At 63.4% G+C, this 16,342-nt stretch overlaps 1 protein-coding gene across 1 annotated transcript; it reads right to left on the reverse strand.

Annotated features, from left to right (window-relative positions):
* Window positions 1–50: 50 nt before the first annotated feature.
* On the reverse strand, window positions 51–15,702 carry CTBP2 (C-terminal binding protein 2). The gene is given in 10 exon segments (XM_014446347.2): window positions 51–1,404; window positions 2,497–2,614; window positions 2,954–3,081; window positions 3,439–3,569; window positions 3,814–4,028; window positions 4,920–5,126; window positions 5,968–6,112; window positions 6,298–6,452; window positions 14,092–15,274; window positions 15,276–15,702. Coding segments are annotated over 10 exon segments (2,883 nt in total). The 5' UTR covers window positions 15,696–15,702; the 3' UTR covers window positions 51–1,223.
* Window positions 15,703–16,342: the final 640 nt, after the last annotated feature.

Here is a 16,342-nt window from a genome sequence, read left to right on the forward strand (position 1 = left end):
AAGGTCCTGGGACATCTCAGCAGAGAAAGTGTGCACTGGTGAGATGCACGTGGATTTCAGAACTGAAATTCTTATTTTTATTGAAAACTGCACCGAACGCTAAATGTCCACCTTTACAATAAACAAATACAGTAACGGTAACTCACACTAAAACAAAACATTTCTGATAGCCATTATTTTTCTGTTTGGGACAGTTTTAAAGGTTTTTGTCACAAAAACAGGAATGTACCTATACAAAGGCTCAAAATAGGCCATCTTTTAAACAAAAAGGCAATGATTCACAAAAGACTATGAATATAACATGTAACTAGTTGATACAAATCTAATAGGATTTGTTAAAATCAGTCACATCTAATAACACACCTGAAGTGTTCTTGTATAAAATATTACGTGAAGAAAAGAAGATTTTATCAATGTCTAAAAAAGTGGGTTTGTTCATAGACAATCTGACAAGTTACCATAAAAAGTGTTTCCTGAGACATAAGGAAATGCAACATTATTCTTCTTGAACCCTTTCAGTTCAAGACTTTCCACTCAATAAAATAGCTGAGGATCTGAACTGAGAAAATATATTTGAGTACAAACAGCTTGTGAAACTTAATACTTTTTTTTTTTTTTTTTTTGCATCATTAGAGGGTATTACTGAACTCACAACTGCTCACCCGCTCAGTATGCAGTTCGGGCGGGAGGTTTCTGTCCAGGAGCGACTGTCTTCCCTCCGTGCGGCAGCGAGCTGTCTGCCCCAGGCCAACAGCTTCTCCCGGTTTCGTAGTAACGCAATCTTCCTATTAGCAAAGAGGTGGCCAGCCCCGAGGACCGGAGGGAGAGTCACAGGACGGGGACTGCCTCTTAGTTTTTATTTTGACGTCTGGAACTCCTGACGCAACATTCTCTACAGCCAGGTGTCCAGGACCTGCTGTGCCCCAGGGGCTGATAAAGGAAAAAGATCTATTCTTTGTGATTTGATGCACAGATGAAGAACTTAACACACAATAACAGAAGTTGGTCGTTAATCACGTCCTAGTCTCTCCGGGCCCCCCTCCGTGAGTAGAAGGCATCGTCCGTTTCCCACGTCTCGGCTCCTCGCTCTTGTGGTTTTAACACTGATGTCAATGGTGCGGAGGCCCAGAACCAGTTACAAAGCCGTCACATTCCTCTCCTCTGAGCTCTTCTGTGTCCACTGTCTCTTGGTCCCAGGTTTCTCTGACCTTTGTCCTCCTCTGCTATTGCTCGTTGGGGTGCTCTCGATTGTCCCCGTGTTTCGTGGGCTGGTTGGGAGAGGGCGCTTGGGAAGGGTGTGCCACCGTGGGCAGGTTGTGCGTCACGGGGATGCCTCCGGGGATGATCCCTTCCATGGCAGCAGGAAGTCCCCCCGGGGCCACGCCCACGATGCCTGGTGGGTATCTAAGGCGCACAGAGAAGGGCAGGTAAGTCCAGGGCAGGCAATGGTCTTTTATAATCTGTCTGCCTTCCTATCCCCAAAGCAAGGAGGAACCCGTGTGAAAACTAAAACACTGACGTAAGTCACGAACAACAAAGCCTCTTTTCTCTGATCAAAACACGGGGCTGCTTCTGTTGCTCTGAGACGCCGGGAATACCCCCAGCTCTGCCCACACGCGGGAACCTGCACAAGATGTGATCCCCAGCAGAGAGGAGGCTCGCCAACTGGATGTGGCCCCTGGGCTGCGGGCGTGTGACGGGCAGAGAGCGGCCGGTGCTGGCAGCAGCGCCGTGTGAGGACCGGGGCATTGAGCCTCCAGAACAGGCGCAGGGTCCATGCGCACAGTGAGCCCAGTGTCATACGTGGAGGCGGCCATTTAGAACAGTGGTCGCCAACCCGTGGTCCGTGAGGTCCGAAAGGTTGGCGACGCGGATTTAGAATTGTTCTGGCACCAGCTCCTTTACGCTGGTTTTCTCCCTGCAGGAGCCACTCCCTCCCTGGCCAGGGCTTTTCAGTGCTGACGCGGGGAGAACTCCGAGGGCGGAGGACTCTGGCCCGGAGCCTGTGAGCCCTGGAGCTCAGCTGTGCTCCCGGGGGCCAAGGTCTGCGTCAAGGAGGGACGGGGCCATGGCTGCTTACTCCGCTGCGACCCCCACGCACAGGGCAGGCCAGGACCGTGTGTCCCATGTCCTCCTGGGGCTAAGGCTGCAGCGCCTCCTTTATGGGGAGGACTTACCTGGAACCAGCTGTTGGGGGGGGGAGGGGGGAGTCTGGGAAGCCCCTGCCTGTGTCCCTGCATTGACTTCAGTCTCTGTGGACCCCCCTCTCCCTGGTCTTTGGCCAGAAAAGCGAAGTCACCAACAAGCTCAGTCCTTCCCCCGGAAACCTGGCTGTGAAGGGGCTTTGGAATAAAGGGGGCTCCCTGCGCAGTGCTCAGACCCCGAGGCCTGGGAAGAGTGGGGGGCAGAGGCTGGGATTCCCCCGAGGGAGGAGGAGGAGCTCCTGCAGCCCAGGTGGGGTGCGCTGCCCGTGTCGCGTCCCTCCCGCAGCCTCACCTGTAAGTGGCACCATTGAGCTCTGGGTGAATTGCTTGCTGGTCTATTACTGACCAAGGAGCCGTTGTAACAAAGAGTTCCTTGTTCACACAGTTCCTTAAGCTCTCGGGGATGCGACCTGGAACGAGACGGTTACGTGCTTCCTGAGGGCCACCGGGATTTAGTATCAGACTCAGTAGCGGCTCCGGGGGAAGAGCCCGCGTGGTTTGTGCTGACAGAGAATCTACTCCAGGGGAGGGACCCTCCGGAGCCCCGAGCTCGGCAGCCAGGACAGAGAGGAGGCCTGCTCCCTCGGGGGAGGGCCCCGCCCGGGGTGCACCGGCTACGGTGGCCTGAGAGGGATCGGTTTCCTCTGAGTTCGTTGGGGACGTGCACAACCCACTCAAAACTCAACCAGCCTGAAAGCTGATGTCTGCCCACAGCAGACCCCGTGACCCCTCCCCTCCGCCGGGCTCACCTGTGATCGCGCGGCGGATCTCCGTGGCGGCGGCCTCCCGCATCTCCAGTGAGGCCTGTTCACTGTACCAGGCCGTGTGGGGCGTGCAGATGAGATTCGGCGCATCTTTCAAGGGCCCCTGAGCAAAGCTGGAGGAAGGTACAGAGCACGGCCCTGAGGAGCTGGCCGCACACCCGGGCCTGCTCACCCCTGGGGCGGGGCGGGGCCAGGGAGGCTGGCACGGCTGCGCTGTGACCCCAGGGCAAGGCCCGGAGGTCGGCCTGAGAGCCGCGTCTGCAGACCAAGCAAACCACCCATTTCCCTGCCTCGTCCTTGGCCGATTCCCTTTGGGGACCTTCTGGCGCCTTTCCAGTCCGCGAGGACGCACTACAGCCCTCGAAGGCGCCTGTAAAGGGCGTCTGCTTTCCTACCCGGGGCCTGTCTTCTGGGAAAGTGCCCCCAAGTGTGGGGCCAGGTGGTCTCAGAGTTCAGGCGGCCAGACCCACCTGAAAGGCTCCGACTCATGCACGTCGAGGGCTGCTCCTCGTATCCTGCCTTCCTTGAGGGCCTGCGCCAAGGCCTTCTCGTCCACCAGCCCGCCGCGGGCCGCGTTCACCAGGAAGGCCCCCTGCCTCATCTGTGGGGCAGGAAGGGCGTTAGCGGGGGCGGAGGCAGCAGGAGGCCGAGTGTGGAGCCTCGTGTCCACGTCTGCTGACCCTGCGAGGGACTCCAGCGGGAAGCCTGGCTCTGTCTGTCGTGTTGGAGGCTGCCCCACCCCATGGGGGCCTCACTGCTGTGCCTCGGGGGACTTCCCTGCTCCGGGGCCCATGGCCCAGGCCCTCCCCTTCGGCTGTGATGAGCCGGGCCGCGGGCGCCCGCACCTGCTTGATGGTGAAGTCGTTGACGAGGTGGTGGTTGTGTTCGTTGAGGTTGCAGTGCAGGGACACGCAGTCGCTCTGATACAGCAGGTCCTGCAGGGTGTAGACCCTCTGCACGCCCAGGGACCGCTCGATCCCGTCCTGCAAGTAGGGGTCGTAGAAGATGACGCTGAAGCCAAAGGCCTTGGCTCGAACGGCGACCGCCTGCCCCGTGCGACCTGCGCAGAGAGAGAGCGTCCAGGTGAGCGAGGCTGGCCCCTCCTGAAAGCACGGGACTGGCCTCCATGTACGGAAAGCGTTTTGGATGGCAAAGGCGCAGCCAAAGAGTGACCCCCCAGCAAGGACTCGCGTGCTGTGCTGGCCAGTGCTGGCCAGGGCCTGCCGGGGCCCCATGGAGGCTGAGAGCGAGGCAGCTCTCCTAAGAGCCACTCGCAGAGCACTGGACCTGGCGCGCCAGCAGAGGGCGCTGCGGCTCAGCCACCTGCCTTCCAGGCTAGGTGGCCTGTCCACTCTGAGTGGTCACACCAGACCCAGAGCTGAACGGTGTGCAGGCTCCTCCTACCTCACTCAGCTGTCCCCTAGGCCACCCCCGAGGCCTGGCCCTCAGTGACCAGGAAACAGCCCGAGGGAAGGCTGCGTGCAGCGGGAGCCTTCTGTAGCCAGGCCTCGAAGGCGCTCACCTGCTCGAGTGCATCACTCCCTCCCAGCTGACAGACCAGGGACCAGGCAGAGGGCAAGTCAACCCTCAAGGTCATGGAGCCCCTCCCAAATGCTACGTGGGGGCCCTACTTGAGCTGTGTGGCCATTAGCCAAGCCCTCCCTGGGCCAGCAGCCGTGTCACCCTGGACAACCGCTGACCCCGGCAAGAGCTCTCCAAGCTGGTGACCTGACCACCTTCTGACTCAGAGGCCTCCCGGCCCCGGGCTCCACTCAGCCAGCAGACCCTGTTCGAGCACCACTGAGCACCTCTGCCCCCAGGGCAACTGGCAGGCACAGCACCTTCCTGCTGCCCAGCCCCCGAGAACGCCCCTCCCCCCCCCAGCGGACAGCAAACTCCAGTCACGGGACACAGGGACCCTCACCTCCCAGGAAAGGGCAGCTGCACGTACCAAAGCCGATGAGGCCCAGCGTCTCCCCGCGGATGCGGGCTGCTCCCGAGGCGACCTCCCGGATCTGCTCCACGCTCTGCACCCGCGTGCCTTCCCGCAGCGCCTGGTACAGCCACGTGTTCCTCCGGTACAGGTTGAGGATGTGGCAGAGGGTGGAGTCGGCCGTCTCCTCCACGGCAGCTGACGGGATGTTGCACACCGCGATGCCTAGAAAGGAGGCGGGGCCAGGGGTGAGCACCGCCCCCCTCCTGCTGCCCCCATCAGAGGTGGGAGACGGGCGGGGCCAGGGCTGGGGGCCCAGAGGCCAGTGAAGCAGCTTCTGAGGGCACAGCTGCCTGGCAGCATGGAGGCCTCACTCACAGGGCCCTCTCAGTGCCACACTGGGGACCACAGGCAGGATCCCCAGGGCTGTGGGCCAGGCTTCTTCTCAAGCTGAGGGTGGGGGCAGTGCCAGGGCAGCCATGGCTGCAAGGGGTAGGACAGTGGACCATTCTTTCTACCACCCAGGGGGGCAGGCAGCTCAGTGCCAGGCACCAATGAGTACACGGGACAGAGGTCACCGAGACCTAGGCTGACAGGCCCTGCCTCGTGGCCTCCTTAGAGGGACCGAGCGCCGAGAGTGGGCCGGACGAGAAGGCAGGGCCCCGCTGCTGCCTGGGGCGATGGGCCGCTGTCCTGCGGGGACTGCTCAAGGGCAGTGGGAAGGTTGTGCTGCAGCTCAGCCCCCGCCCAGGGATGGGCTGCACCCTGGGGGGTGAGAGAACCAGGACCCTGCTCAGCCTTCTCATCCAAACTGAAATGTAGCTCCTGGGCCCGGCGCCTGCAGGGAGCAGAGACCGAGACCGAGGGCACCGCTGGCATCACCAGGACCCCCCGCCGACGGCCACGCACCTTCCTCCCGAAATGCCAGTCCTCCTCACCCTCTGCAGGCGGAACTTTCCAGGCTGGGGCGCGGCCCACCTCCAGGGGATTCTCCAAAGGCCAGAGCCCCACACAGCAGCCGCTGCCCTGGGTTCAGCGCTGACCCACCCTCTGGCTGCACACTCACCCAGCTCGCCGGCCGCCTTGATGTCGACATTGTCGTAGCCGCTCCCTATCCGCACGATCACCCTCAGCGCCTTGAACTTCTCCAGGTCCTCCCGGGTGAGGGTGATGGTGTGGTACATCATGGCGCCCACGGCTTCGTTCAGCACCTGCCGGGGGAGCAGAGCTGCAGGCCCATGTCCCCAGCGCCCAGCAGGGGGAGCACAAGGTCTGGGGACAGCTCCCCTGACGAGGGGTCTGCTGGTGACTGACCACACGGGGGTTGGGCGGGGGAGAGGAGGTGGGCGGTGAGAGGGACCAGCCAGGGAGACCGAGGGTGGACCCGGGGACCCACCTTCTCGTGGATCTCCTGCGTGGACTGCGCGTCACAGAAGGCCACGGTGGCCAGGTCCTTCAGGATGGGCATCTCCACGGTGCAGTCGCGGCCGTCCAGCAGCGCCACCAGGGGCCGGGGGTGCAGGGGGCCGTTCATGATCTGGGGGCGGATACCTGCGAGGAATGGCAGGGCTTGGTGGGCAGACGAAGTGGCCCGTCCCACTCCATGGGCAACGTGGTGAGTGCCCCGGCGCCTCCACCCCATCTTCAACCTGTGGGGTCTGCAGGGCTCCCACCACCACCACAGCCACCTCCGTAGCCCTAACCCTTCCCCTGGGCTGACCGCATGAAGCTGGGGCTCCCTCCCGCCCTGGCCCCGAGGACCACAGGTCACTGCAGAGCCCACGGGCGGTGCTGGGAGGCCGAGGAGACTGGGCTTCAACTGGAGCAGGCAGGATGCGGCCTGCTGGGCCTGTGACCACCTCACACTGAGCTGGCAGGAGCCACGTGGAGCTCACACCATCGCCTGGTGGAACTCGGGCCAAGGAACCTGGTCAAGGACACGCACATCTCCGTGGCCCCGCCTCGCACCCACCGGGCTCATCACACGCTAAGAAGCTGGGCCCCGAGGTGCCCGCAGGTCAGGCACAGTGGCCTCTGCCCTGGACAGAGCCCCAGGCACAGCGGCAGCCTGTGGACAGCGGCTGAATCCGGAGCAGAGAGAAGGCCTTTGTCCTGGCCTCCGAGGAAGGGGTGGGGAGGGGCTGGGGCACAGGCACCTCTGGGCGGCTCTCGTCCATCCTGGGCCGGGCTCTCAAGCAGTCACGGTTGGTCCCCGCCCGGGAGCAGCAGGTGAACACCAACTGCCTCCCAGGACCCGGATGCCCAAAGCATAAGTGACGCTGGGCCCCCGCACGCCTGCACTGGGCAGGACGGGACTCCCCGCTGCCTCGCCCCCCCGCTGGCCCCCCACCAGAGGCCCGGGTGCTGCCTTCGGACAGGCCCTGAGACCCCAGCCCACCGGGAGGGAAGAGAGGAGCCATCAGTTCACGCGGAACCACCTTCTCGTTTCCTTCACCACCACCCCCTGTAGCAGGCGAGGAAACTGAGGCAGAGGGGTCAGGACCTCGCTGGAGTGAGGGGCCACGTCTGCCGAGGAAATGGTGAGACGACCGTTCCCTCCCCTGGGACAGGCAGCCTGGGCCTCGGGGAGCCGAGCGCACGTGCCCCAGGGTGTCCCTCCCGGGTGAGGAGCCCCCGGACTTGATTCCCACAGGAAGGAGGGTCGATGGGACAAGCTTTGCAGAGTTCATGGTCATAATAAGAAACCCAAGTGAATGAAAAAGCAACCCCCCAGGAAGAGGTCGGCGGGCACCAGGCAGGCCTCCGAGAGGCTGGGGGCTGTCACCACGAGCTGTCCATCCACAGCATCAGTGCGTCATCTCGTTACCCGGGAAACAAACGCCAGGTTGCCTAGCAATCACCTCCCTCCCCGACTTGGTTCCCCTCTTTGGTGAAACTCGGCTGGGCCCTCACCCAGGCTGGGCCAGCCCGAACCCTGGACGGGGCTGCAGTGGAGACAGACGCACGGCTGAGCGTGTGCTGCTCTGAGGGCGGGGCTGGGCTCGGCGCTGAGGGGACAGCTGGGTGGGTGGGAGTCAGGTGTCCTGCGCGAGGACGGGGAGCCCAGGGGAGGGCTGCTGAGGACCCCAGCACTGAGGTGACAGAGGAAGCGTCGCTGGGCCACTGCCCGGGTCCGCTTCTCTGAGGAGAGGCGTGTGCTCCCCAGGCCCAGGAGGGTCCCTCCACCTGCCCCCTGGCGTCGAGCACGGCCCCACGGAGGTGCAGCAGCCGGAGGCAGAGGGCCCAGAAGACCCCGAGCACCGGGAGGCGAGGCTGCAAACGGGCTCGCCTGGTCCCCGACATGCTCAGCTCTGACCACCGGACGACCTAGTGCCCTGGGCGATCCGACACCTCGTGTGTCCAGGTCTGTAAACATGACAACAGCGAGCGAGACTGCGGGACACGGCAGCGGCTCGGGCTGGACCGCAGGGTGGGCGCCCGCTTTCTCTATCGCTGGGGATTTGGGGGAAATGCCAGGGCACATGTTCAATGAGTCACCAAAGTGAGGTTTGTGATCAAAAGCGAGGCTACCGATTCCCAGACACTGCTCCACCCTAAGCCCCGGCCTCACGAGAATCCTCGTGTCACTCTCACCCCCGGTTCCCAGCCAGGGAGGCGGAGCTCCGGTGGCCACGCGCTGCGGCAAGGGGCATGGAGGAGTAGCGACACCCCCAGGGCCAGTGACACCCACTGATGAGGGTCAGAGGGTCGCGGTGGCCCTCTCGTCAAGCTGACTGCTCCCTCCGCCAGCACAGCAAGGCCAGCTGGACGCCCGGCGGGGACTGTGGGGTGGACAGGAGCCAGGTGCCCCGTCCTGCCGAGGCCTCGGCACCAGGCACTGCCCGCACCTTCTCCAGGGACGCTGGTCCGACCCGCCGCAGAGTCGCACCTGCACCGCCTGCGTCCCGCGGGCTCCACAGCGACTCGCAGGCAGCCTGGCTCCCAGGACAGGCCTCCCTGGGCTGGGAACACACCCCTGCACCGCACATGCCCATCGAGCCTTCCGGGGAGCTGGCCTCGCCGGGCCTCTGAGCACCCAGGGGACGGGCTGCTGGGTTAAGAGACCCACCCGGATGACTTTGCATTCGCTCCGTCAGCTGGAGGCTGGGCCGGGAGGTGGCCCCGGGAGGAAGGCCCTGGTGGGTCGATCCGCTTCTTAAAGAAAACAAGGAGCCGGCCGGGCAGGAAGCAGAAGCCTAGACTTGTGGGAACCACTGACCCAGTTCAGCAAAACGCAGGCCTTCCGGGCCTCCAGGAAGACAAACACCTGCGCCCCTTTACCTGGCCCCGGAGCGACCCCGGGAACTGTCCCCGCCCCGGAGCCCGCAGGAAAGGGGCCGGAACGTCTCCTTTCCCAGCACAACTTCCCACAAAACCGGGAACAGGTCACCACTGCTTGATCGTTCCTTGGACTCACTGGCCCCCAGCTGACGGGCGTCCCGGTGCCCCCCCTGCTGGGCGGGCCTCCCAGCGGCTCCTGGTGCGGAGGGTCTGGCCTCTCACCACCCTCAGTCCCAGGGAGCCCCCCGAGGCCCTTTGCTCCCCGCAGGGCCGGCTGACCAGCACCCACTCAGACCCAGTGAGGACGGTCGGGAGTGACCACAGGAGCACCGTCCACAGCAGAGCAGCCCAGGACGCGAGGCTCTGCCTCTGGTTTTGGTCAAACGCTACTTCCCCAAAGGCCAGGCCTCCCATGGGGGGGGGGGGCATGGCCGAGGAGCAGCTGGTCCCAGGTGTGGGGTCCCACAACTCCCGCCTGAGGAGATGGGTGAGCGGCATCTTACTAGGAAGCACGGGCTGGGCCACACCCTGTGCACCTCCTTTCACCGAAGGGCTCAGGTGCAGACTCCACACCCAGAGAGCACCCGGGCTCCGGCGGCGCCTCCAGGCGTGTGGGGAGGAGCCGGGGACGTCCGCTTCCCCGGAGCCGCTGCGGGGCCACAGGACAGTCCCTCCAAACCGAGCCTCTCGCCAGCGCCGGGCACTCGGGTCGGACCCGCTGCTGTGTGCACGCGCTCTGCTCCAGCCCTGCCCCCTCGTGGGGACCCCAGTACTGGCTGCTGGGGTTCCTTTTGTGTTTTTCTCAAATTATAAAAACGTGCCATAGCATCAACACGGGGGATGCTTGAGAGAAATGAAATAGACTAGAAAAGAATGATGCCAGAGCGGGCGGGGGTGGGGGGGGGGGGGAGCAGGCACCGCTTGCCCACTGCCAGCCAAGTGCTCCCGGCTCCTGGGGCTGATGGGACTACAGGAACCCCAGGACCCACAGTCAACCCCCCCAACGCCACACCAAGCCTCGCCTACCCCGACCCCCAAAGTGAGCGTTTGGAGGGTCCTCACATCCAGCGGGGCTTTGGCTCAATCTGGGAGGATTGGGGGTGAACTTTTGGGTTCAGCAGGGCCAGGGAAGAGCCCCTAACAGACTAAGGCACCCCCACTCTTCCAAAGAGGACACCCCCTTTCCTTCCAAAGCACAGCAAGCAGCTGCAGCCAGCAGGGGCGGCCGCCACCCGAGCCCAGGCCTGCCCACCCGCGCGGAGCCCTCCTGGGCTGCGTCCCCAGGACCAGGGGGCCAAGGCCGGGCGCCCCGAGGAGTGCACAGGAAGCCCCTCCCGGAGGCCGCTTGGGCCCAGTGCCAGGAAGCAAACCACCCTGCTGCTGCCACGCGGCCTCGAGGACCAGGCGGAGTTCGAGGCGTTTGGGGCCTTTCTCGTGTGGCCCCGAAACCAAGAAGGCACCTCAGGACCCGGGCGGGGCTGGCAGCCAAGGCGCGGCCTGTCCCCGGCACAACAGCTGCTCGGACGTCCCCTCCCTGTCCTCTCCTCTAACTTCTTAGAACCCAGAGAGTCCTACAGCGCAGGCCCAGGAAGACAGCAGACCCATCACGACCTTCTGTTCCTTCCAGGGCTCCTGGCAGCACAGCTCCCGGGGAAGAACCGGCCGCGCGGGCCGGGCGCTCACCTCTCCAGGCAGAGTCCCTTCAACGGCAAGAACCCCGCTTCCCCTTGCACTGGGGTCCCCTTGGCAGCTTTAGGATTCTTGCCTCACGGGCTTGGGGACCTGAGAGTCTCCTGTCAGTACGGGTAGCTTTTCTCTTTTAAAGACGTTCTGCCTGCTTTAGAAGGCGGGCTGTCCCCCATCCCAAAGCCAGCCCCACGGAACCAGCCCCAAGAGCAAAGGGCAAAGCCAAGATCAGCTCCGAGGTCTGAGGTCAGCCCGGAAGCAGCCAAGTGCAAATTCTTCTGGGCTCGAGGGCGGAGACGGGCGTGCCCCCTGGGGAACAGGAGTCAGCCGTGGCCTCCCGGGGAGAATGAGAGCAACCCGTGAGCTCCCGGAGTGGGCAGGACCTGGGGGCCGGGAGGGGCAGGGGCGGCCTCAGCCAGGCCTCAGCTGCGGAGCCAGGCGCAGGAGGAGCCGAGGGAGGCCCTGAGGACAAGGAACCAAAGAGCTACGTCTGAGGCCCACAGGCTCAGTGGCCACAGAAGCAAGCGGAGGCCTGTGATGTCACGGAGGCGGGACGGAAAGGCTGGGCTGCGGGCGCCCCAGAAACAGGCCCCAGAGTGCAATGTGGACAGGACGCTTTGCCAGAGCGAGGAGGGTCCCTCCGGTTCCAGGGGCTGGCATGCCCCAACCTGGAAGTCAATGTCACCCTCCAAGAAGACACCTGGGAGGTGGCGCCCACCCCCAGGGTCCTCAGGCAGCATCGCCCCGTGACTGGATGGGGTCCAAGCTGCACCTCATGAAGCCAGCGGCACCCAGAGAAGCAGCGGGGAGGGAAGGGGGTGCTGAGGGAGTGGGCCCGTGGCAGCCTGTGCTCTGCTGTATTTTGGGGCAAAAACATGAAAATGGCTGCAGCACTGCTGTTTACATGCTGCGCCTGCCGCCTTGTCACAGGGAGGCCCGGCACCTGCAAACCCTCAGCCCGGGGCCACACCATGCGATCGGGGGAGGGGCATCGCTGGTGACAGCCGCTGCCGGAAGGTTCTGTGCTGTGCCAGTCACCAGGTCAGCATGTGAGGACAGCAGAGCTGCCAGCTGTCACTCACACGGCCCCCTCGCCGCCAGGTCCTGGACCAGCAAACAGGAGCCTGTTATTTCTCCCAAGAAAGCTGACCAGAAAGAAGCAAGTTCAGGGCAAACAAACACGTGAAAACATCCAAAGTGTGAGAATACAACCAGGTGGTACCCCAGCCCCCACCCCTGCACTCACAGGTGTCCCCCCCCCCCGCAGCACCCCTGCCCCTCCCCCTCCAGATGAGAAGGAAAAGGAGAGCCAGACGGAGACCGAGATGAAGCATTCCTCCTGCTGGCTGTGACCCCAGCCATGACCCCAACGGCTGAGGCAGCCACGTCTAGATTTAAAGATCACCACCTCCCGTCCCGCTCAGGGCCTCCTGTCCGCTCAGCTGGCGTGAGTGAGGTGGGGCTGCCTCGTGAGGTCCAGTGTCTGGCCCTGAGGCCTGGGTGCTGCTCTTCAGTGCAAATGCCGTCCTCTCGGGGCAAAGGGACCCGCCAGGAGTGCGACAGATTCCAACAAACCCCCACCCGGCTGCTGACCCTACACCTGCAAATGCCTCGTGCACAGGTCAGCTCCCGGGGAGGCCGGGCAGGGAAGGCTGGCGGCCAGGGCTCCAGGACAGGCCATCTGACAGACATTTATTTCCTGGCCGACTTCCGACTCCCCTGGCCTGCTGCCAGGCGGGAGAAACAATCAATATCCCTTGGTCCGCAAACAGTGCGCTAACCATCACACCAAACAACTCAAATGAAGAACACCCCCAAACAAAGGGACGTGTGTCAGAGGCAGAGAAATTAACAGGAATCGGGTCCTTCTGCAGCAAACCCTTCCCAGGACGTCAAGGAGGAGATAATCTTTCTGTGATTATGACCAAACCCTCCCGTTGCTTAGCAACACATAATTAAGGAATATGTTTTCAGATCCGCTTTGCAAGCCCAGCCATTATCAGATGAAATTACTGGAGCAACAAATGTCATCGCCATGCAAATCAGTTGGTTGCAAAGAAAGAATGTGTGACCGGAGGGGGAAGCGGGGCCTCAGAAAATTATCTGACTTTCCTCCTGCCCCACATTGATTTATTCTTTTAACAAAAGGCAAGTAAACTGTCTGTTTAGACTTAAAAAAAAAAATCCATACATGAGACAAACACCAGAATCTGCAGTGAGAGACACAGGAAACTCCAGCCAGGCTGCCTCCCCAGCTGGCGTCCCAGCGGTCAGTGGCCAACAAGCCCGCAGCCACTCCCGGGAGAGGAGCCTGACGCAGCATCTCAGGGTCACGGTCACGGGAAGGCTCCTGGGACCCACCACTGTCTAAGGCGCATTTTCATGCCACTGTCTTCACCTCATATTAGTTATTCTGAAAAAATTAACTCACTTAAACTGGATTCCATTTTTAAAAATTATGTTGGGGAGGCAAGAGAGGAAAACAGATTTACAGCGGAAACTGTCGGTAACGATCCGGGTTAAAATAAAAACTCTGGCATCCCCCTGGAAGCTCACCCACAATGCCCCGGGAAACACCCCAATGACTGTTGGCTCACATCTGGATGAGAAGAGAACCACTGGGGGTCCTGTTCCCAACTGGGACACAGCCCCCACCGGAAGCAGAAGCCCATGGCACCTCCAGTGCCAGCCTCTCGGCTTCTCAAACAGGGAGCTGAGGGCTGCACCCCTTGCTTGGTTTCTGCCCGACCAGGGCAGGCCTCCGAGGTGCGTTTCCCATGGTGGCGCAAGTCCTGGCCAGTGAGTGGTGTGGTCTATGGGGTGCTGGGCAGCACCCCACCTTCTCCAGAGCCCCCCACAGGAGCTGGCAGCTGGGTCTGTTCCGAATGATTTCTGAGTTTCTCCCAGACACACGGCCCCGTTTCAGCCCATAAAGGAAAACCCTCAGATCAACCTGAGCTCGACTGCAGGGTGGGAAGGCAATGGGCCCGCGGGCCCCCAGGTCAACCCGCCAGGCTGGGTGCTGGCTGCGGTGCCGTGTGTGTGTGTGTGTGTGTGCGTGTGTCTCTGTGTGTATGTGTGTGCATGTGTGTGCGCGTGCGTGTGTGCGTTCTCTCGAGCTAAGCCTGAGAGCAAAAAATGCCAGGCCCCACTGTCGACCTCTGCCCTCCTGTCCCCTGCGGGTCCCTAGGAGGGAGGGTTGGGAGGGAGGAGGGGGCATTACTTGGTTCTGGAGCAAGCATGGTAGACACGATGATGGGGGCCCCCGTCCGCCGGGCCACCTTCTGGTAGGGCGAGTGAGGCATGTGGAGGCTTGGACTGGCTGGCGACAGGGTGGATGGCTCTCCGGGGACCCCCGGCTTCCGCAGGAGCTGGGCGCCGCTGTGGGGGCTGGGCAGGGGCGCCGCGTGCAGGCTCCGTTCCCGCTTCAGCAGTTCCATGGGCACCGTGTACGCTGTGGAGTAGGCTGTCCTGGGGCCTGGGTTCGTCAAGGCCACCCCTGCCTGTGGAGGGTACGTGGGGCCCAGCCGTGCCGTCAGGGCACAGGGGGTGGGGGAGCTGTACCCAGAGTTGGAGGGGAAGTGGGGGGTGTGGGCACCCACCCCAGCAGAGTAGGTAGCCGTCTCCAGGAGGTGCTGGGAGGGCGCGCTGGAGGGGCGGCGCGCTGGGTCTCCACGGGGGGCTGCCGCCTGCAGGGGACCCACCGGCTGGGGCTGCAGGCCAGCAGCGCCCAGGGAGGACGGGTCCCCGTGGAGCTCGCTGCGGTGGCTGAAGCTGCTGGAGCGTGTGCGGGGCGCGGGGCCCCCTGGACCCTGTCTCCGCAGCTGCATCTCGGTCCGGCAGTTGCTGGCCAGGCGGCTCAGGACGCGGGCCTGGCCCAGGTTGGGGGCGACGCACTTGATGTCGGCCTCCTCCAGCGTGGCCAGCACGGCCGGGCAGTCGAAGCCCTGCTGAAGCAGCGCCCCCAGCGTGGCCTCTGCCACCCCCTCGGCCCGCAGCAGCGCCAGGAACTCGGGCTGCGCGCTCCTCCGGCCCGCAGGCCCCGGGAAGGGCAGGTCGGCCTCACCGCTCTCATAAGCCAGCGTGGAGGAGATGCTCTCCTGTCCGTAGCCTCGATTTAGGGTGCCTGGGGCCGCCCCCGGGCCCCCTTCAGAGGCAGAGGCCCCAGTGGGGTCCACGACCAGGCATGTGGGGGCTGCCTGCCTGGCGGGGGCCGGGTCCACAGGCCTCTCGCCGATGTCATCGTAGCCCTGGCCGGCGGAGTAGGCGGCCTCCGCCCCATACCTGCTGTGGGCCAGCTCCCCGGCGTAGCGCGTGGGCGAGGGGGCCCTGCTCTGCGCTCGCTGGCCCAGCGCCATCATTTTACCTGCGGGGTCCCGGTACAGGGGAGCCGCGTCCTGGGGGGGGCGGGCCCCGGCCGTGCACGTGCTCCCATGTCACCCTGCTGCCAAGCACACCGTAGCCGGGCAGCGAGCGGCCAACCCCGGGATCCCGGTGGTGGCGCGGCTCCCTAGGCCCCTGAGCGGCTCCGGGCGGGTCGCCGTAGTAGTCCCGGGGCAGCAGGGCGCCACGCGCAGACATCACCGCCTGCCGGCTGTCGTAGAAGGTGAAGTCGGGCACCGAGCTCTTCCTGCCAGCCACCGCGCTGTAGAAGGCCTCGCGGCAGAGGTCGGGCGCGGCCTCATACCAGGACCCCTCTCTGCCCCCGTCCGTCAGCGAGCCGCTCCGGCCCGGGGCCTCGGCCACCTCCCAGGGGCTCTCGCACCAGCCGGCGGCATCCCAGCTCTGCGACCGCCCGATCCCGACAGGCCTGCTGGGCACCGGCATGGGCGGAGGGCGGCCCGGCAGGGGGGTCTCTGCACAAATCTTCAGGGACACACATCAAACCGACCGGCTGTGTCCGAGCCCCTCGAGCTGGCGGAAGCACCCAGGCGGGTGTCCTGTTGCAAAGGACAGCCTGAATTATTAATCCTCGGAACCCGAGAGGGCAGGCAGCGCGCGGCGACTGCCTGCCTCCTGAGGGTGGGGTTCAGGTCTTCTCCGTCTGCAGCCCCGCCTGTGTGCACACATGGCCCTGCTGCTCAGCGAGCGGATTAGGAGCTAAATAAACCCTAAGCTCCTGTCCCATGTGACACCCAGACTGCGGAGCCGCAGTGGGAATGACTCCACACAGAGGCTCCGGCTCCCCTCCCTCGGCCTCACCAGGGTACTTTCTGGATGAGCGCCCCCCTCCCAAAGGGGCCTGCCCCCATCCCTGCCTCCGATCCCCTAAAAGTGACAGAAGGAAAGTAGGAAAAGACGGCTTTAATGTCGGTCCAATCTTAATCTACCCCAATGAAATGTTAATCCATTGCGCACGGCTAAGAACAGATTAAATGTGAACGGGCAGGCAGGCAGGATAAAAAGGCCCCAGTCTCCTGCAGTTCTAGGACATGAGGCGCCCTGAGAATGGCCAGTCTGCAGCCGATGCCTCG

This window comes from Myotis lucifugus, unplaced genomic scaffold (genome assembly GCF_000147115.1).
Source record: "Myotis lucifugus unplaced genomic scaffold, Myoluc2.0 scaffold_526, whole genome shotgun sequence".
In the NCBI taxonomy this organism is placed as follows: Eukaryota; Metazoa; Chordata; class Mammalia; order Chiroptera; family Vespertilionidae; genus Myotis; species Myotis lucifugus.